A 26,794-nucleotide genomic window follows, 5' to 3' on the forward strand; every position below is an offset into this window, starting at 1 on the left:
TACTTCTACCTCTGCTTCAAGTTTTACTACCGGCTGACATGAAGATGTATGTAGTTCGTCTTTACAATAATCAATTGTAATTTGACAGGCTCCTGCAAATGACTTCCGCCATATTGGATAATTGTGATCTCGCTTGATCATGTGACCCAAGACGAGATAACACAAATTTTGCCGGGAAAGCAGTGAAAATGACAACAGAGACGAAAACCAACTCAAATCTTCCATGGTGGGTTAATATCAAATAGAATAACTGTGTCAGTTGTACATTAACAATAGCAACTGCCTAATTGTACTGGCACGTATCATGTTGGTAGCTTTATTCGCCACGATTACTGATTTAGTGGGGGTACTAGATAGGCGAAGCAATGAATGGAAAGGGGGGGGGGGAGGGTGAGGGTCTAGGCCTATTAATCTATCGTGCAATAATAATATTCATAATTGTTAATGTTTAGAAAGCATTTGGTAAACGGAGATCATAAATAAAGCTCGTTGCCCAAAGTCAAATCCAAAACAACTTAGTCGCTATTGATTCTAGTAATCTAGATAATATGGTCAAGTGCCCTAAATTCGTCAGGGACCTGTTTTCGTCATGTTTTCAATTTTGCTTATATCTCATGAACTATCTCGTGATTTCATAAAGAGTGTTGTCTGACAAAGCAGATTTGATTAAGGAAGATTTGTCTTGCTTAAAAGGATTATGTGCTATAACCAAGTGATTTTATAAAAATGATGTAGCAGTATACCCCAAAATGAAGTGTAACGTACCGGGCGGGGGTTGTTACTAAGATATACTTGGGTCCCTGTTATGAATCACTAAGTACACTACAGCAGCCAATATATACAAATAATGATGGTTACTACCAGTAACATTATCCAAAACTCTTATGTACAACACATGAAAATAATGACAGAGTACCTCTCTGAACTACAATACACTAGCTGAAGGGAGACAACCCCTATACACAATCGGAGTGCAACACACCCAGTGCTGATGAATACATACACAAAACAAACCACCGGACAGAACTATACACTACAACAACTGCCTGTGGCCAAACGTATACTCCGACACAAACTGAGGTCTCGGATCACCGTGACTGAAGCTCAGACCCTAACTGTACTGTAACCAGGCCTACTCACGACCTGCCTATATGGTGAGTGTCCAAGACAACTAGCTAGTGGTCGTGAGTAACATGCAACCTATATGAATTGACACCACAATACGGCTGCCTGCCGCCAAAGCTTATGTACAAGACACTGACACATGTACGGATCAAACGTAACTGCTGACTACCGTGGTACGACTATCCACCATGAAGCTAAAGCTCGGGCCTGCTGGTTGTTACACCAGCCAAGTACCTCAAGACCTATATGTCATGAGCACTTGATCACGACTAGTCGTTAGTCGTGATACTATGTCGCGAGCACCTCGCGACCGATAGTCGACACCACAAACTACACACTAGCCACAGCTAAGAGCTATGCTAGGAATGATCTGCTGGGTATGACACTGATCAAGGCAAGGCTTCTTCAGCCACATCTGTCTCTCAGTGCCAATACCTACAGGAGAGTGTGACTCGATGTTATCTGATCGACGACCAGAACAAAGAGTGAGAAGCGGCAAACAAAGAAACTAAAATCACACCGAGTCATTTAAACGCTTACAAGATATACTACAACACTAAAGCGTCTGCCTAACATTTACAATAATGAAACACATACATTACACATGTGACACAGCGGTAAGGCCTATTTTCGCCACAGAAGGTATTTTCTTAAGTTCATTTTAAATGAAACTTTAAAACTCTACCGTCAGCATTTGACTGTCCATGTGCACTGATCAGCCGAATGTCAACAATTTACCAGAAGTCACAGGTCTGATCATGTGATTCATAGCACAGATTTTGGGTTATTATTTTGGCGATTCTACTTGCCCAAAAGTTTTGGTGCGATACTGTTGAAAACATAACATTATTCTATGTAAACAAAGGTTTTCGCCATTTTCCATGACCAATAGGTTTAAAGACTTAAAAGCGATGTAACAAAAAGAAATTTTCAGCTTAAACACGATCTCATGAGCGCTTGCTGCTCAACATTTATTTGGAATTACCTCAATTTTCATAATAAGCCAAACAGCTCCCCTGACGAAAATAGGTCCCTATTGTGTCGCCCATCACCGAGCGACCGGCAGGTAGAAATCTTCCGTATCGCAATAGATAAATAACAAATTGCTGGACAACTTGTTGTACAAGTAAGACAAAATATTATATATTTGTGTTGATAAAATTGGTACATATTATTTCTTGCTGGTTTGTTGATTTACGGAAGATTTTATTACTCTGAGTGACGAATATTGTTCCTTCAAGGGTATATAAAATATTTGTTATTTGTTTTTGTTTGTTACATATCTGCAATATTGGACAATTTTACCGATTGTATCCCTTATGGGATAGCATCCATTATCATATTCGCTTTTATAGGAAATATCCACCTTTGTTTTACCTTATAATATATCTGTAATTCATATATATAATTCATACTGAGATATTTGTTATTTTTGGCCAATTTTGTTGCAGATGATGATGAACGGCTGAAATTTGTAAACAACATTAATCTAATTAATTTGCTCTTCAGTGGGACTGGGTCTAAGATTGATATGATAATTTCTCATCATATATAAACTGTTGTTTTAGCGACGATATGCTTAAAGCTTATAATTATATGTGGCCACAGAAATAGCTATATCTAGTTCAAATTTTAATGACTAATGATCAAACTAGTCAAACAATTAAGATTAAAATTAATTCAGCATAGAGTTCTGTCTATATTGACCTACTTCAGTATTTCCAATAGGTCAGATTAGCAAAGCTGTGACGTCTCCCCTGACGCCTGCCCCTCAAGGCTTCAACGATCTTGTTAGAACTAAGAAGCCTTAATTGTCCCTTTAATTTCTTTGCTCTTTATTTCAGTGTCCTTGTTGTATTACATATTCTTATAACATATATTTATCTCATCTTTGAGCCCGGTGTGATTGCAGCATTTTCTCCTCTCCTGTTACACTTGCATTCAATCAATGATCAACTGACAATTCCTTTGAATAAAAAAAAACAATAATGACTGGTAAATGATGTTGGTTATTTGACACAAGGTGAAGCATTGTCCTAATCTTCAAACAGAAAAGACCACATGGCAATACTAAACCCAAATTAAATCCTGGTCAGTTATCAATACTATATATAATAGTATTAGAAGAATCTGGTAAATCATGTTTGATGCGAACAAAAAATTGGTGTAGATGTTGAAAATTGTGCAGCCAGTAAAGTTATTTTCAATGGGATAATATATATATATATTTTTTTCACAATTTCGATTGACAATGCCTTCTTTGTGAAATTTTTATACATTAAATAATGAGAAATTGGTGAACTAGGGTATACACTTGCTGTGGAATTCAAATAAAGAAATTTGATTTCCTGATAATAACTGAATGATCTATAAAATATAAAATGTCAGCTAACACTGTTTGAAAATGGATAGCATATATTAAATTAATTGTGTTAATATGTTGTTGTTTTCACTTTCCAGGGTGGAAAAATATCGTCCCAAGCAGCTGGATGACCTCATATCCCATACAGATATTATTAACACAAGTAAGCCTGTACAACACAAGGAGTTATCACCCTTTATATGATTTACCTATAATCTGTTTTATCACCCTTTATATGATTTACCTATAATCTGTTTATGTGTGTATAGGATTATATTTTACTGCAATTTTACTTCTGATTCATTTATATGTGGCATTACTGGTGCCATCAATTTATAATTACTATACAATTTCATGATACTGGAAACTTACTACACATTTTTTATCTGGCCTAAAATTGTTAGTGGTGTCATCGAAACAGTATTGATTTTGTTCAATTCGATATTGATACAAACTTTGTAAATTGAAGAACAATATTTTTACTTTCTTGTCTGCAACTTTCATCAACATGTATAGATCAGTAACATTGTAATAGCAAAATTTAAATTGATAATCTAAAGTACTGGCTATTGTGAGACATGGGCCTTATCTGGATGTGTGAATTTAATTGTAGATACAATGTTATTGAACCATTGATTAAGGAAAAACAGAGCTTTTGAATTAAAAAAAGGAAAAAAAATGATATCTAGACCTTTAAAATTCAAATAACAGTGTGTATTAAAGCATTGAACGTCTTTCAGTTGGCATTCATAGCCCCTTTAAAGTGTACACGGAATGGTTTGGTATATAAGGCTTGATATATGCATCATTGGATAAAATTTAGAATGGCGAAAGTACGAGTTTCATAGCGATTACGGTATTAGAGATAATGCGCCCAGGGGTGTACAATTCCAAAAATTTTGCACTAGCCCAAGGGCTAGTACCAACAATTTTTCACTAGCCCTGATCAGAATTCTACTAGCCCTATTTTTCGTTCATTTTCATATGCACATTTTACTCGATCTGGATTTTGTACAAACCTGTACAAAACAAATACATGTCTAAACAGTGGGTTAAATACCATATCTGCTAATAAAGATATCACACAGATTGTTTCACAGGAACCAGGTATTCATATAATAGTGAAAACATTATTGAGTCGATATTGATAATGCAACAATGCCATCGCATGCAAAATATTTCAGATTTGAAATTATAGTTCTTATATCACTCAAATATTTGCTTTAAAACTATCATTAAATGTAAAGAAAGAAAACATAATCAGTATATCTATTAAAGTTTAACTTTGATATTAAAGCTTAGCAAGGAAAATATAACATGAATACAATCAGTATTAAATATCTGCTGTTTTCATTTTATATGTAATATGAACTTATTAGAATTTAGTAAATAGTACAGTTCATGAAATTTTTGTAACAAAATCTTGAAGTAAAATTACTTTTTACTGATCTTACTTATTTTCCATGATTTTTTATGAGTATTAAAAAAAACTCCATTTTATTTAGTAACATTTGCATGAGATTTGAATAAAATGTTGCCAATTTCATAATTTCATATAAATTATTTCCAAGAACTGTACACAAATTCAACTTGACAATTTACAATAAAATATTTTGTAAATGATTATTAAATTGCACTGCTAATTTTCATTTACAAGATTTCAATTCTATTTAAGTTATTTTGAAAAACATTTAGTGAATTTATTTTTTGTCAATGAACTAAGCATACCTATATATGTATAGATCTGCAAGTGCACAGGACTAAAAATTACCATTATTTTATACTTCAAAACGATCCTCTATCCATCTCACAGCAGTAGTACTTTCTGAATCCAACCCTCATATACTTAAATTTATAACACTAAAATGATAGTGATGCTAAATAATATAACAGTCACTTCATAATTAATTTTTATCTAGAGTCTAGAAATCTAGATTTTCCCGTTCCCTGTCTGTCAACAACATCGGCAAACACATGGCCATCTGGGTCACTCAAGCGCTTAACTTTCACCAATTACATAACAAAGCGTTTGATGCACCTAGATGAAAAATGTTATTTACGTTTGGGAACCATCTGTGGTTGTAAAACTACATTCATGATATTTTGCTTCAGTTTTGACCAAACATTTACTGCTAGTAGAATTCTGAACAGCAATAGAAGGCTAAACTGCTGATTTACGACTAAATTTCAATGTAAAGATTTTTATCAGGAAATTTCCACTAGCCCACGGGCTAGTAATGATCGTGACGCCACTAGCCCTGACCTGAAATTCACTAGCCCCGGACGTCGGGCTAGTGGAATTGTACACCCCTGGCGCCTGTTCTCTAGAACACACCTGAAGCCCCAAGCCACTGACCCCGATTCAGGACCCCTGACCTGTGACGTCACGAGGACAACGGGATCGACTCTACTCGCATAAGATAGAGTGGCGATATTCGGTGTCTGCCATCTAATGTGAACCATCCGTTTGTAAAAATCGATTTTTAAGACACAAATACCTGTGTACATGTCCGATACCTATTTAATATTATCCTCAATCACAGACATGAGTTTGGAATATGCATGGAAATAGGGATTTATACCATACATATATATATTGATGTACATGTACCTGTCGTAGATAAATGAGCATCTCTGCGCGATTACTGCATAATTATACACAAAAAAATGTACATAATAATTCATGTACGTTGTATATCCGCGATGTACATGAATATTATATCAAGGACGTCTATGTTCTTGATTATGTTACCCAAAACCCAACTCGGGTCGTCTAATGTCTACTGGTCAAATAAATCCTTGAACCCAGTTTAAAAAATTCTGACTTTTTCATAAAATCTGCCCATACGACTTAAGGTATAACTCTAAACAGATTTTTTTGCATATGTGCAAATGCATCTACTAATTGTGTTTTGTCTGAAATCGATCGTGTGACTTATTACACATTTAATACCATTGCTTAATTACCAGTAAATATGTTTGTCATTTAATTCTACTGTGAGTTGGTGGATTTAATTTTATAAACCAAGTTTTGAGAACCGTACACATATTTAGAATTTAGATGGAGTGATATTTTCCGATCTAATTGGGTTTTTTTTTTTTTTTTTTTTTTTTTTACGAAATACATTCAGCTTTCAAATACACGTAATACAGTTCATCCGACGACTTGTTGATATTTCGCTCAAGTTCATTCATTAGTGTCTTTACTAGAACAATAAATCATGCACGGTTCAGACGAACTGAAGATGTCTATGTCTAATCCAAATATCAGATATCAAGTTTCAAAATCAGAATACTTTCAATGTCGTGCCGCGTTAATCTCTGTACCTGTATACTGCAGTAACTTAAACGCGTGATCAACCCTGGCTAATGAGGGGATTACGTAAGAAAGGTGTTTAGTGACCTGTCACGCTTTGTTGATTAGCACACGTCACGTGTCAAAATATCAGTCCACAGGTAAGTTAGCGATAGGCCATGATGTTATTGTTGTATAATGTCATATTTGTAAACACTTATAAATTTTTGGTTTAAAAATAAAAGTAAAATATACCGTTTGTGCGTAACATATAACAAGTGTATCAAGCACTACATGTATATACTTCAGAAACACCCATGTGTACATTTGTACATCATAAATGTTTCTGGCTACATGTACATGTATATGTATTTTCATAACAAAAACTGCAAAATTATTTATAAATGGCATGTCGAGAAAGAACAAATGCAAATATAATGCACAATGTCAGAATTTTGATACTAGATTTCGGATATCCAATTCTTTGTGAATTTTGGTCAATATCGATCATTATTATGATACCAAAAATAATAATCTGTATGATCAATAAATTTACTGTTGAAGATTGTTTAAATAACACATGTTGACATAGCTTAAAAGAGAAGAGAAACACGTTATAGTTATAAATGAATTTTATATTATAGATTAAAACTCTCAAGTTTTGTTTTATTGTTAACCCCCCAATTTATGTCTATGATGGCTACGTGTATTGAACTATAAAATACATTCAACACATTTTCTTTTGTGTTATGTTGGTTCTTGAATATACAGAAACATATTCAAATGGATAATTATATGACCATCATTTTCCGAATTTGTCTCTTTTAAGATTACATAGAGAAAATTGAATATTACCGAAGTTTGATAATTTAGTAATTTGTTGAAACAGAGATTAGATATCTAGTAAAAATGTACTGAGCTGTATATGTATAAAAGTTTACACAAGGTACACAAGGTGATGCCTTTAGACTTATTATAAATATGTAAATTAGCCTTATTTCAGTTGCAATGTTTCCTAATATAATATGATCAAATCTTCATCATAACTGTATATATATTTGTCAAATTATCGTAGCCCCATTTCAGGAATACATATATGTCCACCTTTGTGCTATAACCCCACTACCAAACATGTACAGCTCACACTGCCGTTGTCCTCGTGACGTCACATCCTGTTATTTCCCAAATCAGGGTGAGCGGCCGATACCCTGATAAGCAGTCGATATACAGGTAAAAATCGAGCACTTCGGAGGGCGGTATCTCGGTACTGAAGCGGCCGATTTTGATGCGGTTTTCAACATTCTTGTCAGGAGATCTGACAGAATAACATATTAAAATATAATTTTCCGTTCCGTGTACACTTTAAGTCTATTAGTCTTTGTTAAGATACTACCTTACGAAAAATCACATGTAAGTTAGCAGTGTCAACAACAGTATTATATCTGTGATATAGAAACTAAACATGTACATGTAGGCATAGACCAATTATTTTTCTATCTACAGTAATCAGCTGATCATGAACGTAGATCGAGGATTCAGAATTAGAGATTCTGTTCTTAGGGGTACACTTACTGTACAGTACAGATAATCTTGAGGATCCAAAAATCTGTTTTAATTTACTTAATTCAGATGATAAAGATATATATCTACATGTATTAGATATGAAGATATCTCCTAAAAACATACAATGATGACATTGATTTTATCAATATTTTTGTTATCAAGTTGAAGTTATCAACTTCGATCGTTGTCATGTTGACGCTTTTCATGGCTACAATTTTGGCGCCAAATTCAAATTTATTCTTGAATATCTGCCTCAAACGACTATTGAAGCTAAGATAACTTGACGATGGAAGGATAGATTTTAATAAAATATTTTTCCGCTAAAACAATAAAAAAATCATGAATTATCTTAAGGGTAATTGAAGTGGAATCCATAATCATTTTTCAGATATTATATCCAAACAAAATAATGGCTTATTTGTGCCATTTCTTAGCATTGTATAGCATCGAATCGTTGGCATCGTGACACAAAATTAACAGTTTTAACAATTTATATTATCAGACTATTATACTTTGTAATGTTTGATATATAAGATGTACATTATAAAGATATTACCGCCCGATTTCAGTCTAATAATATAATTGTGAAAAAAGTCATTTTTTAGGGGGTAGGGTTATAGAAAGGCTAATTACTCAAATATTCAATTTTTTTTATAATCTTTCATCGTAACCCAAACGACTGTCTAATTATGTGGACAAAAAATAAAGAAAATTTAATGACACAATATTTGGATATTAGGTATTTAAGTTGAAATTCAAATGCAAAAATTGGCCTTTTTTAGGCCTCATTTATACACATTCGTGTGGAAAAAAAAATCACAATTCATGTATTTTTAAGAATGGAAAAGACATTGAGGTCATTGACAGCCATATCAACTTACATAGTAAAGATAAAAAATGTTGTTGTTTGTAATATTTCAGTCAATTACCAAGCTTTTAAAATATGAATGTAAAATTGTATATTGATAAAAACAAACGGTCAAGTAGGGTTATTGAGAGCACTATATTTCCAAAACCGCTCTGTCAAATTTTAAATAAAAGCCTTAATAAACAGTTTATCAACTAATCTTTCAGTGAGTAAATTTTAATAGAAAATTAAATGAGGGGAACTTTTTAGGCCTAACTGAATCGAACCACCTTAAATATGCATGGTGTACATTCTTTCTACAGTAAGATAAAAAAACACCTTCATGAAATGTGCTTTAGAATTTAATGTTTTCTTTGTCATAGTGTTTAAAGTGATAACATTGTTTCATTCTAGTTGACAGATTTGTGAAGGAGGACCGTCTACCCCATCTTCTGTTCTATGGCCCGCCCGGTACAGGGAAAACCAGCACCATTTTGGCTGTCGCCAAGCAGATTTACTCACCAAAGGAATTCAATTCTATGGTGTTAGAGGTATGATAGTCTTACTTTTATAAGGAAAGTGTCAAATGTTTCAGAAAAAATGCAGACCTTGAATAAAACATACACAGGTTTCTGGTCTAAATGTGCGCTCTGGATCTGTACATCAATGGATTTCAAATGATTTAATGCTTAATTCTTTTCAAATTTCTGAAAGTAATGTGTAAGTCTGGCTGCTAAGTGTCATAAAGATTTGGAAGGTATTTGAAGTTAAATTGTAATGTAAAAAAAAATTCAAATAAGAAATGAACTAAGCATAGTTATATATAGTATAGGTATTGTCCTCGATGAAACAGCATTTTGAAAATACTCAAAATTATTTCAGTATGAAACTTTTATGCAAAAAAACGGTCAATTATTTCCAAGGATAAAAATTTCTTTTGACATTAAGTTTGTTTAAAAAAAAAAAAAAAAAATCAAACTTGTTTTTAGCCCACCATCATCAGATGGTGGGCTATTCAAATTGCCCTGCGTCGGTGGTCCGGCGTCCGTCCATAAACAATGCTTGTTATCACTTTTTCTTAAAAACTACAGCAGGGATTTTGTTCAAACTTCACATGGAGGGTCCCCTTGGTCCATAGTTGTGCATGTGCTATACAGATTTTGTGGCAGACAGCCATCTTTGATTTTGGCAGTTGAAGTTTGATATTACTATTTCTCAAAAGTGCTGAAGGGATCTTTCTCAAATTTAATATGTAGGTTCCCCTAGGGTCCTAGCTGTGCATATTGCATTTTTGGACCAATCGGTGAACATGATTACTGCCAGACCGCCATCTTGGATTTTGATAGTTAACGTTTGTTATCGCTATTTCTCAGATAGTACTGAAGAGATCTGTCTCAAAATTCATATGTAAGTTCCCCTAGGGACCTAGTTGTGCATAATGCATTTTGGGACCGATCAGTCAACAAGATGGCCGCTAGGCAGCCAGCTTGGATTTTGATATTCAAAGTTTGTTATCGCTATTTCTCAGAAAGTATTGAATGGATCTTTTTCAAATTTCACATGTAGGTTCCCCTAGGGACCTAGTTATGCATATTGTGATTTGGGACCGATTGATCAACAAGATGGCCGCCAAGGAGCCATCTTGGATTTTGATAGTTAAAAGTTTGATATTGCTATTTCTCAGAAAGTATGGAATGGATCATTCTCAAATTTCACATGTAGGTTCCCCTAGGGCCCTAGTTGTGCATATTGCGAATTGGGGCCGATTGATCGACAAGATGGCAGCCAAGGAGCCATCTTAGATTTTGATAGTTGAAGTTTGTTACTGCTATTTCTCAAAAGGTACTGAAGCGATCTGTGTCAAATTTTATGTGTAGTATGTTTGAAAAAGTTTAAAAAGTAGAGAAAAGATCCATCCATTGTCGGATATAGATCATTCTTTGGTGGGCGCCAAGATCCCTCTGGGATCTCTTGTAAATGGAGTTTTCATTTTTCATTAAAAACTTGTTGAAATAGATAATAGATATATTGTTAATTGTGTACACTATTTTTAAACTGTTGACTTTTGTGTAATTACATTTTAGCTAAATGCATCTGATGACCGTGGTATTGGCATTGTGAGAGGACAGATCCTGAGTTTTGCCAGTACAAGGACAATCTTCAGGTCAGAAAAGCATTACAATCCTATAATTCATACGAGATGAAGATTCAATTGTTTTTAGCTCACCTTTCCATTTAAACAACTTCTTCTCCAAAACTTGGAGACCTAGAGTCCTGAAATTTTACTTATAGCATGCTGGAATAAAGGGCTACCAAGTTGGTCCAAATGAATGATGTTGACCTTCATTCAAGGTCACAGTGGTCAAATAGGCTGAAATATCTTGTTAAGACTTCTGCTTCATAACCAAATGGCCTAGAGACCTGATATTTGGCATGTAACATGCTGGAATGAAGGACTACCAACCAAGTTTGTTCAAATGAATGACCTTGACCTTGATTAAAGGTCACAGGGGTCAAATAGGCTTAAATCTTTAAGCGACTTCTTCTCAATAACCAAGAGGCCTAGGGACCTGATATTGGGCCTGTGGCATGTTGGGATAAAGGGCTACCAAATTTGTTCAAATGAATGACCTTTACCTTTATTCAAGGTCACAGGGGTCAAATAGGCTAAAATTGTTAAAAGACTTCTTCTTAGTAACCAAAAGGCCTAGAGACCTGATATTGGGCCTGTGGCATGTTGGGATGAAACGTTACAAAGTTTGTTCAAATGACTGACCTTGACTTTCATTCCAGGTCATCAGAGTCAAATAGGCTAAAATCTTTAAACGACTTCTTTTAAATAACCAAGAGGCCTAGGGACCTGATATTAGGCCTGTTACATGCTGGGGTGAAGCATTACAAAGTTTGTTCAAATGAATTACCTTGACCTTAATTCAAAGTCACAGGGGTCAAATAGTCTAGAATCTTTAAACGACTTATTCTTAATAACCAAGAGGCAAAGGGGCCTCTAATGTGCTTAGGCATGATATAAATTCTTATTCACTCTCCTATTGGTTAAGTATGAACCATGCATGATTACCAGGGGGTCAAATACTCAAATCAATTACCTAGTACTTCATATTAAAATCACTTTTGATTATAATGTAAACATGTTTTCTTAAAGGCATATTTATTACATGTATACTTATTATTTGAATGAGCAAACCATTTCAAAATTTTAAATCCGCTTTTAATTTATTAATCTAGAATTAAGATATTGTGTGTTAGATAATATTTACTATCATTATGATAATAGTAATTATGATAAATCAATACCATTGTACTTTAGTAATACTGTTCAATGATTTTAGGTCTGGATTCAAGATTGTGATTCTAGATGAAGCTGATGCAATGACAAATGATGCTCAGAATGCATTGCGAAGAGGTAAGCGTGACAAATTATCTGTAGTTATATTGTATAGTCCATTATTATTGCAGGATGAAAGTTTCGCAATTTCATGATCATTAACTATGATCCATAAAAGTTGATCTGCTAAATATTGACAAATTAATAAATCATACAAATTTAATTGATAGTAAGTACTTAAATCTCAACTTTCCCATTATTCAATAATCTTAATAATTTGCAAACACTATTTGCTCATGCTTATATACCATATATGTAAAAACTACAAAAAAAACTTATTGTTTGATAATTATTGTAGTAATTTCACTCCACAACGATACTCTACGTCATGCTCCAATACAAGATCTAACAGAGCATTGTTCGGGGTCACCTCAGAATGACCCCTACGGTTAGCCAATCAGGGTGTCGCCTATGAAATCTTCGGTGTGGTTGATTCTTTTGGAAGCGTAAACAGCTAAGAGTACGTCCCGAGATGTTCGGATTCTAGGCTAGAGGTCATGCTGAGGTGACCCCGATCGGGGCATTGTTAGATCTTGCATTGGAGCGTAATGCAGACCTGTTTACCCTTACGCTTTTTGCGTTTTTGTTACGCATTTGACACCTATTTTACGCCATTACGCGCAAACGTGAAAAATTACGCATTTAGGTCATCTGCTGGTAAAAGGTAATATTGTATATCGAACGCACCCGATATTCTTAGTCGAACGCACCTTATACTGTTAATGGGGTGCAATTGAATGCACCCTGCCTAATTCACGTCATTGGAACGCTTCACATCGTGTATGAGCACATGGCAATCAAACGTTTGTAGCATCACGATTTTATAACAAAAACGACAGTAAAAACAGTGACTCAACCGTTATTTTTTGTTGAACATAAGAAAATGAAACTTGCTTTTCAAAAGCTTTATTCTGTTTTGATAGTCATGTAAATTCTTTTAATCTGATTCATTGCATATTGTCAAATGCTATTGATGTTTTTTTCGATTTTGTTTTGGCTTATCTGTTGTAATAACAGGGTTCACGCCAGCGGTCGCCAATGTCGCATTTTGCGAAAAAAATATTTCATTGGCGATAAAATTATGACTTTGGCGATTTTTTTGGCGATAGAAAAATCGCCCATTCAAAAATTGAAGCCATGTGTTCAGTACTGTTCACCCATAATATCATAAGTTGTACAGGTAGAAATTGGTCTGATCCAGGTAAATTACAGTCCAGGTTGTTTATTAATTAGTGTCATGACTTGGTAGGCTGTAAGCTGTCAATTACCAGAGGCAGTGACCCATGTCGGTTTGTTTACACAACACTGTTACTCTACCGGTGATCGTCTAGCCGTTCACCTGGAAGCTTGTTACAGCTTGGTAAGCTTAGTTGACAATAAAATCATCACAAAGAACAAAACAAGGTGTGAAAATCATTGTCACATATATCAATCAAAACCATTTTACTTACTGTGTCTTTGAATGCAAAGCAGACAAGATCGACTGAGCACATGGCTCAGCCGCCATTTTGGTTTGTTTTGGGTAGAAGTCAACACTAATATCTGAACCGGAAGTCAATAAATTCCGGATTTTCGTTCATATTTTTCAACATTAAACACCAAGAAAATGAAAATTAACACATAGTTTTCTTTTTCAAGTTCCAAACCTCAACAAATTACGATTTTAAGAAATATGATTTATCCATTAAATAATACTAATAATATTAGGATTTAAAAAAAAAATCAACAATAATATTAGGATTTTAAAAAAATCAACACATTTTTAATATAAGTGCTGTCAGTGCACAGGCGTTTTTACAGCCAAAAAAAATCAGAATTATTTTAAATAAATCAAAATAATAAAATTTCGCTTTCAATGTTATAATTAATCACCTGTTTTACTTCTTTTGATTTCTTAGAGATATAATTATTTGGGGATTGATTTAAGAATATCTGTAATGTAGGTATGAAATTCAATAAATTAATGTTCATATTTTTTAAAGAAAAAAAAATGCTTAGAAAGATTTCTACTAAATGATACATCCTTAAAATGAACCTTTCATTCGTGTTTGTTTAATCAATACATTTCCATACTTATCGAAACGTAAACTAACATTTAGGGAGATAATTATTCATTTCAACAATCAAATTTACATTTCTTTATTTGGCTCCAAAAAATCTTATTTGGCGAAAGAAATTTCACTTTGGCGGAAATTTTGGCGACAGAATTTTAAAAGCTGGTGTGAACCCTGAATAATCAGTATAAAAAACATTCTGAAAATCAAATGTCAATAATGTGTTTACTATTTAGATATGCACATCCATACTACCACTGTCTTTGTGTCCTGAATTCAGTTGGGGCTCTTTGAAACACTAAAAACTCTATAATGATTATGATCTATTATGAAGTATATCTGTATGTACCTGACTGAAGGAGATATTTTTCATACATAACTTAGTAAAACGTTCATTTCCACAATCAATGGGAGAAGAACATGCACATTAATAATAATTAACAGTAAATGCCTGAATTATGCAAATTTTATGATATATTCAGATTGAACAGAGGGACATCAATTAGTTAAAGTGAATAGTCGGGCAAAGAAAACCAGTCTAAATGCGTTCATTGGCCTTCCAAAAATTCTCACATATTACTACGACGGTCAAGTTCTGTTAAGTTTCCCAGTTCTGACCATTAAAGTAAAGAAAAGGTGAAAGCATTGAAAGCGAGGCTGTGTGGAAATGTAACCACGGACATAGTGAGCCGAGAGGACGTTTTAGAATTCCCATACTTTGAATTAATTTCTTCGTACGCAGACAGATTTTGACGAGAGATTTTTATTTTTCTATTTCATAAGAAATTATACTGGATACATTCACACCATTTTTACCAACTTTAGCCATCTTTGCCCGACTGTTCACTTTAATGAACAACTCTGAAAATTACACATCGGAGGTTAAAATTACACATTTCAATTGTGGCTATTCCACATGGACAATTTTTCGGGTAAACAGGTCTGGTAATGTAGAGTATCATAGTGGAGCGGAATTACAAGTATAATTTTAATTAGTTTGGGAAATAAATGTCCTTGCTTATTTTTTTTTCAGTGATAGAAAAGTTTACAGAGAACACTCGATTCTGTATCATATGTAACTACCTATCAAAGATCATCCCAGCATTACAGTCAAGATGTATGAGGTTCCGATTCGGTCCCCTTGGTACAGAACAGATGGTACCAAGACTGGAACACGTCATCGCAGAGGAAGGGTAAGCAATCACACTCTGATTTACACCTAGGGCCTTATTCTCATTACCACCTCACAACAGTGATTTTGTTATGGTGAACTTTTGGACTACCACATCCAGAATCTTTAACAACTACAGTAGAATCTGCCCTAGCGACCACCTCTGTGCATATTACAGAGTTACTTCCCTGAGGAAATTTAAGTTGTTTTCTCTGAAAAATTTGATGTTACGCTCTCAAACACATGACATCACAATCAATACATACCCTCAAAGGTATGTAACTCTGTAAACATGCAAAAATAGAATAGATCACTTGCTAAATAAGACTACATTTCAGACCACCTGGTTATGAAGAGCATTTTTTCTCTGTCCATTTATAAAAATGGTTGACTGTACAGCAAACCTGTCAATAAAGAATACCAAATGCACATTACAAAAATGTCTTTTATAGACAGGTGTCCTTTACACAGAGTTGTCCTTAATAGCAGGTTTCATTGTTATTCCCAAACAAAAACAACAGAACACATGGTGTAGATCACATGTATATTAGATCATTTGACATCTTAGTGAAATACAAAAGGTACATTATCACATGTACATTATATCATTTGACATCTTAGTGAAATACAGAAGGTACAGTATCACATGTACATTATATCATTTGACATCTTAGTGAAATACAGAAGGCACAGTATCACATGTATATTATATCATTTGACATCTTAGTGAAATACAGAAGGTACAGTATCACATGTATATTAGATCATTTGACATCTTAGTGAAATACAGAAGGTACAGTATCACATGTATATTAGATCATTTGACATCTTAGTGAAATACAAAAGGTACATTATCACATGTATATTAGATCATTTGACATCTTAGTGAAATACAAAAGGTACATTATCACATGTATATTATATCATTTGACATCTTAGTGAAATACAGAAGGTACAGTATCACATGTATATTAGATCATTTGACATCTTAGTGAAATACAAAAGGTACATTATCACATGTATATTAGATCATTTGACATCTTAGTGAAATACAAAAGGTACAGTATCACATGTATATTAGATCATTTGACATCTTAGTGAAATACAGAAGGTACATTATCACATGTATATTAGATCATTTGACATCTTAGTGAAATACAGAAGGTACAGTATCATATTTATATTAGATCATTTGACATCTTAGTGAAATACAAAAGGTACAGTATCATATGTGTATTAGATCATTTGACATCTTAGTGAAATACAAAAGGTACAGTATCATATGTATATTAGATCATTTGACATCTTAGTGAAATACAAAAGGTACAGTATCACACGTATATTAGATCATTTGACATCTTAGTGAAATACAGAAGGTACATTATCACATGTATATTAGATCATTTGACATCTTAGTGAAATACAAAAGGTACAATATCATATTTATATTAGATCATTTGACATCTTAGTGAAATACAAAAGGTACAGTATCACATGTATATTAGATCATTTGACATCTTAGTGAAATACAGAAGGTAAAATATCATATTTATATTAGATCATTTGACATCTTAGTGAAATACAGAAGGTACATTATCACATGTATATTAGATCATTTGACATCTTAGTGAAATACAGAAGGTACATTATCACATGTATATTAGATCATTTGACATCTTAGTGAAATACAGAAGGTACATTATCACATGTATAATAGATCATTTGAAATCTTAGTGAAATGCAGAAGGTACATTATCACATGTATATTATAGATCATTTGACATCTTAGTGAAATACAGAAGGTACAATATCACATGTATTAGATCATTTGACATCTGAGTGAAATACAAAAGGTACATTATCACATGTATATTAGATCATTTGACATCTTAGTGAAATACAGAAGGTACTGTATCACATGTATATTAGATCATTTGACATCTTAGTGAAATACAAAAGGTACATTATCACGTGTATATTAGATCATTTGACATCTTAGTGAAATACAAAAGGTACAGTATCATATGTGTATTAGATCATTTGACATCTTAGTGAAATACAAAAGGTACATTATCACATTTGTATTAGATCATTTGACATCTTAGTGAAATACAAAAGGTACATTATCACATTTGTATTAGATCATTTGACATCTTAGTGAAATACAGAAGGTACAGTATCACATGTATATTAGATCATTTGACATCTTAGTGAAATACAAAAGGTACAGTATCACATGTTTATTAGATCATTTGACATCTTAGTGAAATACAGAAGGTACATTATCACATGTATAATAGATCATTTGACATCTTAGTGAAATACAAAAGGTACATTATCACATGTATATTAGATCATTTGACATCTTAGTGAAATACAGAAGGTACATTATCACATGTATAATAGATCATTTGACATCTTAGTGAAATACAGAAGGTACAGTATCACATGTATATTAAATCATTTGACATCTTAGTGAAATACAGAAGGTACATTATCACATGTATATTATAGATCATTTGACATCTTAGTGAAATACAGAAGGTACATTATCACATGTATATTAGATCATTTGACATCTTAGTGAAATACAAAAGGTACATTATCACATGTATATTAGATCATTTGACACCTTAGTGAAATACAGAAGGTACATTATCACATGTATATTAAATCATTTGACATCTTAATGAAATACAGAAGATACATTATCACATGTATATTAGATCATTTGACATCTTAGTGAAATACAAAAGGTACATTATCACATGTATATTATAGATCATTTGACATCTTAGTGAAATACAGAAGGTACATTATCACATTTATATTAGATCATTTGACATCTTAGTGAAATACAAAAGGTACATTATCACATGTATATTAGATCATTTGACACCTTAGTGAAATACAGAAGGTACATTATCACATGTATATTAAATCATTTGACACCTAAGTGAAATACAGAAGGTACATTATCACATGTATATTATAGATCATTTGACATCTTAGTGAAATACAGAAGGTACATTATCACATGTATATTAGATCATTTGAAATCTTAGTGAAATACAAAAGGTACATTATCACATGTATATTATAGATCATTTGACATCTTAGTGAAATACAGAAGGTACATTATCACATGTATATTAGATCATTTGAAATCTTAGTGAAATACAAAAGGTACATTATCACATGTATATTATAGATCATTTGACATCTTAGTGAAATACAGAAGGTACATTATCACATGTATATTAGATCATTTGAAATCTTAGAGAAATACAAAAGGTACATTATCACATGTATATTATAGATCATTTGACATCTTAGTGAAATACAGAAGGTACATTATCACATGTATATTATAGATCATTTGACATCTTAGTGAAATACAGAAGGTACATTATCACATGTATATTAGATCATTTGACATCTTAGTGAAATACAGAAGGTACATTATCACATGTATATTATAGATCATTTGACATCTTAGTGAAATACAGAAGGTACATTATCACATGTATATTAGATCATTTGACATCTTAGTGAAATACAAAAGGTACATTATCACATGTATATTAGATCATTTGACATCTTAGTGAAATACAGAAGGTACATTATCACATGTATATTAGATCATTTGACATCTTAGTGAAATACAGAAGGTGCATTATCACATGTATATTAGATCATTTGACATCTTAGTGAAATACAGAAGGTACATTATCACATATATATTAGATCATTTGACATCTTAGTGAAGTACAGAAGTTACAAAGTCATCATAACTTGCCAACTTGGATTATGTTGGCAGATACTTTATGTAATGGCATGAAAACTAAAATCTGGTAGTTTAGTTCTATGCCCAGTATTTTAGGATGTGTGTACCCGGTAAAGGTGCTACTAGGGCAAGAAACTTATTTTGAAAACCACTTGCCCAAATTTAAGATTTCAGTCTAATTTTACCCAAAACAGTAATTATCCCCCGCCCAACGAAGTTGGCGGGGGATATACAAATGGGTTCCGTCCGTCCGTATGAATGGTTTCCGGAGCATAACTCTAAAACCAGTAGAGATATTTCCACGAAACTTCATACACACATTGGTTTTATGGTCTAGTAGTGCCTTTTGCTATTTTTAGGTTTTCACTTTTTGTACTTTTTTCCGTAACCATGGAAACATTGCTGAAAATATCATATTTTTGTACCAGGTTCGTTTCCGGAGCATAACTCTAAAACCAGAAGAGATATTTCCACGAAACTCCATAGGCACATTAGTCTTATCGTCTAGTAGTGCCTTTTGCTATTTTAAGGTTTTCACTTTTTGTACTTTTTTCTGTAACCATGGAAACATTGCTGAAAATGGCAGATTTTTGTAGCAGGTTCATTTCCAGAGCATAACTCTAAAACCAGCAGAGATATTTCCACGAAACTTCATAGACACATTCTTTTTATGGTCTAGTAGTACCTTTTTCTATTTTTAGGTTTTCATTTTTTGGACTTTTTCTGTTACCATGGAAACATTGTTGAAAATATCATGGAAAATGGTAAATGTTACTTTGCAAAACTCCACCCATCTTTGTGTATATAGTCTAATATAAATGTCAAGGCTGTATACCTGATTCAACAATTGCAGCCCCGCTTTACTTGAATTATACTCTATCTTTCTTTAGCTCAACTTCCTTTTTCCTGGGTTTTTTCATACACATAAATCTCCACAATCAAACTTACTTCAGCTTTGATATCTCCATTGGTGGGGGATCTGAATGACTATGTCCTTGTTTACATTAAAACCGGGCAAGTTTACACCAATTTTCACTTGCCCCGGAGCATATTTTACTGCACCTGGGATATTTCTTGCCCTGTCTACACAGGTAATTTTGTGTGTTGCTTCATTGATGTTTATGATTGTTACAGGGTAAACATCACTGGTGATGGTATGAAGGCTATTGTTACGCTTGCGTGTGGTGATATGAGAAGATCTCTCAACATTCTCCAGGTAAATAGCTTTGCTTCCATTATTACTAGTGTAACCAATACATTTTCCCTAAGAGATGCCCAGTTATAGCCACTTTTTTAATGTTTTACTTATAAATTTAAAGATTTAACACCATTGTACACCCACAGTTTAATATTCTGCATTGCCTCCCTTCCGTCCATCAAAATTGTTTGTTGAAATGCCATACTATTTGTAAAGAATAGTACAGGGGGGATAACTCCTTATCTGGAAGAAGGGAAATAAATCTGGTTGCCTTGAAAAATCAAAGTTGCAAAACTTAAAGTTTAGCATTTTTTGTTAAAAGATATATACATTTTTCAATTGATTCATGGTTAAAGAAAAATGAATATTGAAAAAGGTTATCTTATCTCACAAAAAAAGCCTTGAACCTTTTTTCTTTGGACTAGTATATATATATATTGTACACCTTTCTTACAGTGTACACACATGGCATATGACTCTGTATCAGAAGACAACGTTTACACCTGTGTGGGTCATCCTTTACGACGAGACATTGAGAATATAGTCAATTGGGTCCTTAATGAAGGATTCACCGTTGCCTTTAACAGTATCCTTTTAACAACAAGAGCATATCTGATTGGTAGATGCTATTGTATTTCTGTCCTACACAGAAAGAATTGATGTGACTTATATATAAACTCATACAAATCATGCATTACCTTACTTAAAATACATATATGACATACTTAATGTGTAATTTGCTTATGTTATTAAATGTTTCATAGAAAGAAAAGTCCATTAATTTTATTTTCATTTCACTGATAATTATATAGACAGATTCCTTATATTTAAGAGATGTCTTGGTGAGCTATATGTTTTGATTTTGAGCTAAACATATATTGTGTGACATTATATATAATGATGTTACTGCATGATAGAAAATGAAAGTCAATCAAAAAATTAAATTTGATACTCAATGTGTGCTAGTCCAAAATATGTGTTAGCATTATCTTTCTTTGACTTGTAAAAGATATTTTTGACTTGAAAACTGCCAAAGGCCTGGCCCTACAAGACATTCTTAGGGAAGTTCATCTATATGTTCACAGAAGTAAGTAAAAGTGTCTGTTATGCCGGGGTCACACATTCATGGATCATCTCGATGGTGCCACTATGGATTTGATTTTACGGATGGCCCCGGAATAAAGCTAGTTTTCAATGTCCGATACGGTTCCAATACAGCTTTACAACGGTGTGTCTACTTGACATTAACAAATATACTGAGGTTAGTCAATGTTGTGATCATTTGACAACACCAGTGAAACTTATTGTTGACGTGCACTTTACAACGGTGTGTCTACTTGACATTAAAAATAGTTTCCCTTAAATAACACAATATTGAAATCTAAAGGAGGGAAAGAACATCAAAATGTCCAGTTAAGGAAGCAAAGACTAAAATAATTCCACATGTGCATAGAACTAAAAGAAAATTTCGATGTAGCATGTTTGTAAGTTTGTACTTATCACTTATGGAACACCTATGTATTCTTAAACCGATTGTTTCAATAAAAATTGAGATCTCTCGTTCACATATACACATTTTACTTTTTCTAATAATGATTCACGATCTATCCAAAATATTTTTCTGTGCTCTGTGAAGGAGCTGTTAATTAATTGTGTTAATTAATTATTGAGAGAAACATTACATTCATAATTCAAACATTATTCCTAACTCGTTCACCCTAGAAAAGTCGTTAGCGACATCCGTCTGTAGAAATACTTCAGAAACTAGGTTTTCTACCAAATACGTAGTCGTCAATAATGTTATGTCGAAGATAGCCAAGTGTTTTGCCATTTTGGATGTTATATCCATACCAAATAATCCATTTCCAAAGTCATTCTTCAATTCGTTCTGGTTACCGATCTGATCGTCAGGGTACCACATTGAGAACCAACATTAAACAACTTATATTCGAAATTTGCAAGGGCTGTTAGAACCAGCACATGATACCCTTTATAGTTGTAATTAATATAGGTATCATCTGGTTTTACCATTTAGAGCACAAACTAATATGGGAACTCTAATTTCATTGCAAATTATTTAGCTTCAATGTACATATGGCAACTGTTCGGGTTCAGTAAAGTATGAATATCTCCACCAGCATCCCAAATGATAATTTGTACAAACTGGAAACTATATATCATCGTGTGGTACCATCTCTTGTAGCCAAGCAATGCAAAAGCAAATTTCAATTTCAGATCATAAAAATGTCGACACAATACCTTGTACTTCATAGCCCTTGGATTAATGACATGTACATATTATAAAATGTATGGAATCTAAGCACAAATACCACGTAGGAGTCCCTATTTTCGACTTTTTGACTGCATCAATGTATATTTGTATTAAAATGGCACCATTTATTGGTCATCTCAACGCCATGACACATCATGTTAGTTTTGTACTTGCCAATCTTGTGACAGTATTAAATTGGTAACGTGATAGATCCGAGAATTCCGTATTTTATCGTGATTTTACGTAGTTTACCATTTTTATCCTTGACAGTCCTGATTGATTCTGGTCTATCCGTAAAGCAACGTAACTTTATTGTGACAATCCACAACAAACTGTAATGTTCTTTATTAATTAGGTAGCTTAACCGCACTAACATGTAGTTAACCATAACAAACTGTGTGAACTTGATACGTACGGTTAAATATGGTTGTGATAGGGAGTAGCACGGTTCAGTACATCCCACAACAGTTGAGTAGGGACATACCACGGTTGTTTGATTCTTAGCCAAATTTTGAACATGTTCACAATTTGCCACGAAACTGAAAATACTTCCAAGTTTAACTAAGGAAGACAACGGCTATTTTACGGAAATCTGCGGACCATTACAGAATACCACGAATGATGCGGGATTGTATCCGTAGCTAATCCGGCGAGGTGATCCGTGAATGTGTGAACGGGACTTTAGGGTTCTACTGATATAACTGATATCTTTCAATAACATATATCAAATCTCCTCCACTCTGGAGTCTTACTTTCTTTATACTCCAGGGGTTCCAATCACTTATTATTTTTACACCCCTGGACTACAGAGAGTGCGACCCCCCAAATTCAAAGCCATATTGTCAACCACAGTGTACCATTATACAGCTCTTTTGATTTACATCAAACAACTGAATTACCTGTTCTGTTCTGTTATGTTGCCTCCAGTTTTACTATGAGATAGTCCAGGGGTGTAGAGATCTTAAGTGATTGGAACCCCTGGAGTATCGAGAATGGGGATCATATATATTGAGTATAGTGATTTGTAACCAGAGGCAGAACTTTTGATCCAAAAACGCATGTTCATTGATGTAATGTCATATTTTAGTCAATGACTACATAGGCAGCAGTTAATGGAATTTATAATCTGGTTTTATGCTTTTCTTGACCCATTATATCTGTTAAAACTGGAACTCATAAAAAATAACCACTGAAATTGTCTTTAATATCCTACATAGGTTGCTAACAGGAGACACATACCAAAAGTAGGTCAGAGTTCTACGAGTCTGACCTACTTTATTTCAGTCACACCTTAACTCACCAAAGGTTTCTCTAAGTCTTATTTCTAAAACTGCTTATTACTTGAAATTCATACTTCTCTTGCACGACTTTTGAACTTCATATCGTAAATATAGGTCAGCTAGATGATGCAGTATACTAGTACTAGGTACATGCATGTGTTACGTACTAAATGAAGGTCGCTGTGACCTACATTTTTAGCTCGCCTATTTGAAGAATGATGGATATTCGAATAATGGTTCGACGTTGGCGTCCCATTTCACGTTAAAATTTTTGAGCAAGTTTCTATTTTGTCTATTGTTTAAGCTTAAGTCATCATAAATGTTTATGATTTTATTTTCCTAATGTGTATGGATGCTGAACGTGATAATACAACCAATTTGGGGGCCCTTTAGGGGGTTTTTGAGTCTGTTAATTTGTCATATTTCCATGTTTAAATAGTAAATACTTGAACATCAACTTCTTCTGAATAGGCGAGCTTTGCTGTTCTCCAACAGCTCTTGTCAAGTTTGGCTGATATCAAAGAAAATTAAACACTCTTTTCCCCTATACTTCTGCAGTATAGTTATTTTCACTTTTACGATAGATTATATTTGTAAATTGATTTTCTTTCACCGTGAAGTTAACAAATTGAGGGGGGGGGAATATATTCTAACTGAAAAAAATTTGATCTAGATTTAATTAATACAAATTTCTGTTGTCTTTTTCAGTTGATTTACCTGTGCATGTTAAAATACACCTGTTGGAAAAAATGGCTGACATAGAGTAAGTTACATGATAAATAGTTCACTACCCCATTAGAACTAACACTGTAAAGATTAGATTATTCCTTTAAAAATTTGCTCTGCTTTTAATAATACTAACTAACTCTAGTTTTGAAAGTAAAATGTTGCCAGACTAATAAAGAATACATATATTAACATATACAGAGTATCCCAGTTATTTATTTTTTCTTTTTCTTTTTTGCATAACAGACCTCCCCAACCACCAAATTCATGAATAATTTTGATCCTGTTTCTTTTTTCTAGGTACAGGCTTGCATCTGGAACCAGTGAAAAAATCCAACTAAGTTCTTTAATAGCGGCTTTTCAAATAGCCAGGGATCTGATAGTTCAGGAAGCAGCATAACGAGGATTCTAGTACATTACATATATCAATAAAATCAAGTGGTTAGGGCAACAAGAATCTTTAAATAACAAAAGCTAAGGCTAAGCCTGCAAGAACATTAAAGTTTAATGAAAGAAAGTTATTATCCTGAATTTTTTTAGTACAATTATTTATTTAAGATGTTCACTCTTTGTGACATGGCTAATTGCATTGCATGCAGTTAAACTTGGTAAATTCATAATTTGATGACAGTAGTTTTATTAGAATTATTAAAAAATTATTCCAAGGTTCAAAGTATTCAAGTATATAAATTAATTAATCTTCATAAAGTGCTTATCGAGATCATCCAAACATAAAGATTATTTGCATGTAAATTGTAATTCTTTATATAAATGGATGTATTTTAGGGTGTAGAAATGTTTTTTTCATTTCAGTGGGAGAGAAATGTTTGTATAATGTGTGTGTGAGAATACGTGTGAATGTGTTTTGAAAAAGTAATACAAAATAAAAATACAACTTCTAATGAGGTCTTTTGTCTTTATTCCTTGCATGATCGGGTGCCAGATATCTCGATACAAACTTAAGTCAACAGTTTTTCACAAGGATTATTTCAAGTCTGCATTTTTGTTTCGAGAAATCGGAGCCAAGTATTTTGTTGAAATACTAACAAGGTTGACACAGGTTACCGAAACATACCTATTTATCATTTTGAAAGAGATCATAATTACATGTGTATATTATGCAGGATTATTTGCTTGTGAAACAAGTAAAAGTAACAAGACATTGATAAAGATAACTTTCGTTTTCAATAATTCTGAGAAATTGGTTTTAAAATTATGTATTCAGTAATATTAAGGTCAAAATCATGATTACCATTTCAGTAAAGTGATCTTCCAAATTCTGTATAGATAAAACATCTTCAGAAACCCCTTAACGTTGAATATTTTTTCAGCAACCCGCCATATATATATAACAAGATGTACGTACCCGGCTTACAATGCTTTCCGGCCAACACCATCTATCTTGAAGTCTTTTGAGCTACACCGCGCCACACAAATCTAGGTTACAGCGACTTCCTCCACATAAAATCCAGGTCGAACTGACACCCACCACAAATCTTGGTCAGTTTGACACAACCCACCATTCGTGTTGTCTAGGTCAAATCAAGGATTTATAAGTGAGATCTCATTTACGTCCTTGGTCAAATCCACTCTAGTAAGAAAATTATCTCGACCAATAAAGAAAAATAGAAGGTAGGTTCTATATATAAAACTGTATAAAAAATTGAGAGTTATAACGACTTCAAATTGAACGTAAGAATTTGAATAG

General features: G+C 33.2%; 1 protein-coding gene across 1 annotated transcript; it reads left to right on the forward strand.

Annotated features, from left to right (window-relative positions):
* Window positions 1-54: 54 nt before the first annotated feature.
* LOC138332022 (replication factor C subunit 5-like) lies at window positions 55-25,988 on the forward strand. Its single transcript, XM_069279950.1, has 11 exons — window positions 55-226; window positions 3,586-3,650; window positions 9,607-9,743; window positions 11,277-11,356; window positions 12,543-12,616; window positions 15,686-15,845; window positions 20,745-20,826; window positions 21,265-21,394; window positions 21,818-21,895; window positions 25,069-25,123; window positions 25,387-25,988. The coding sequence occupies exons 1-11, from the start codon at window positions 189-191 to the stop codon at window positions 25,484-25,486; spliced, it is 999 nt and encodes a 332-aa protein (XP_069136051.1). The 5' UTR covers window positions 55-188; the 3' UTR covers window positions 25,487-25,988.
* The last annotated feature ends 806 nt before the right edge of the window (window positions 25,989-26,794 follow it).

Source organism: Argopecten irradians, chromosome 9 (assembly GCF_041381155.1).
Source record: "Argopecten irradians isolate NY chromosome 9, Ai_NY, whole genome shotgun sequence".
NCBI lineage: Eukaryota > Metazoa > Mollusca > Bivalvia > Pectinida > Pectinidae > Argopecten > Argopecten irradians.

Bases quoted from the DNA above. Each gene is read 5' to 3' on its own strand.
- LOC138332022 (XM_069279950.1), top strand. From the start codon at position 189: ATGACAACAGAGACGAAAACCAACTCAAATCTTCCATG. The intron at 11,357-12,542 runs GTCAGAAAAGCA...CAATGATTTTAG, and splicing joins AGTACAAGGACAATCTTCAG to GTCTGGATTCAAGATTGTGA. The intron at 25,124-25,386 runs GTAAGTTACATG...TCTTTTTTCTAG, and splicing joins GAAAAAATGGCTGACATAGA to GTACAGGCTTGCATCTGGAA.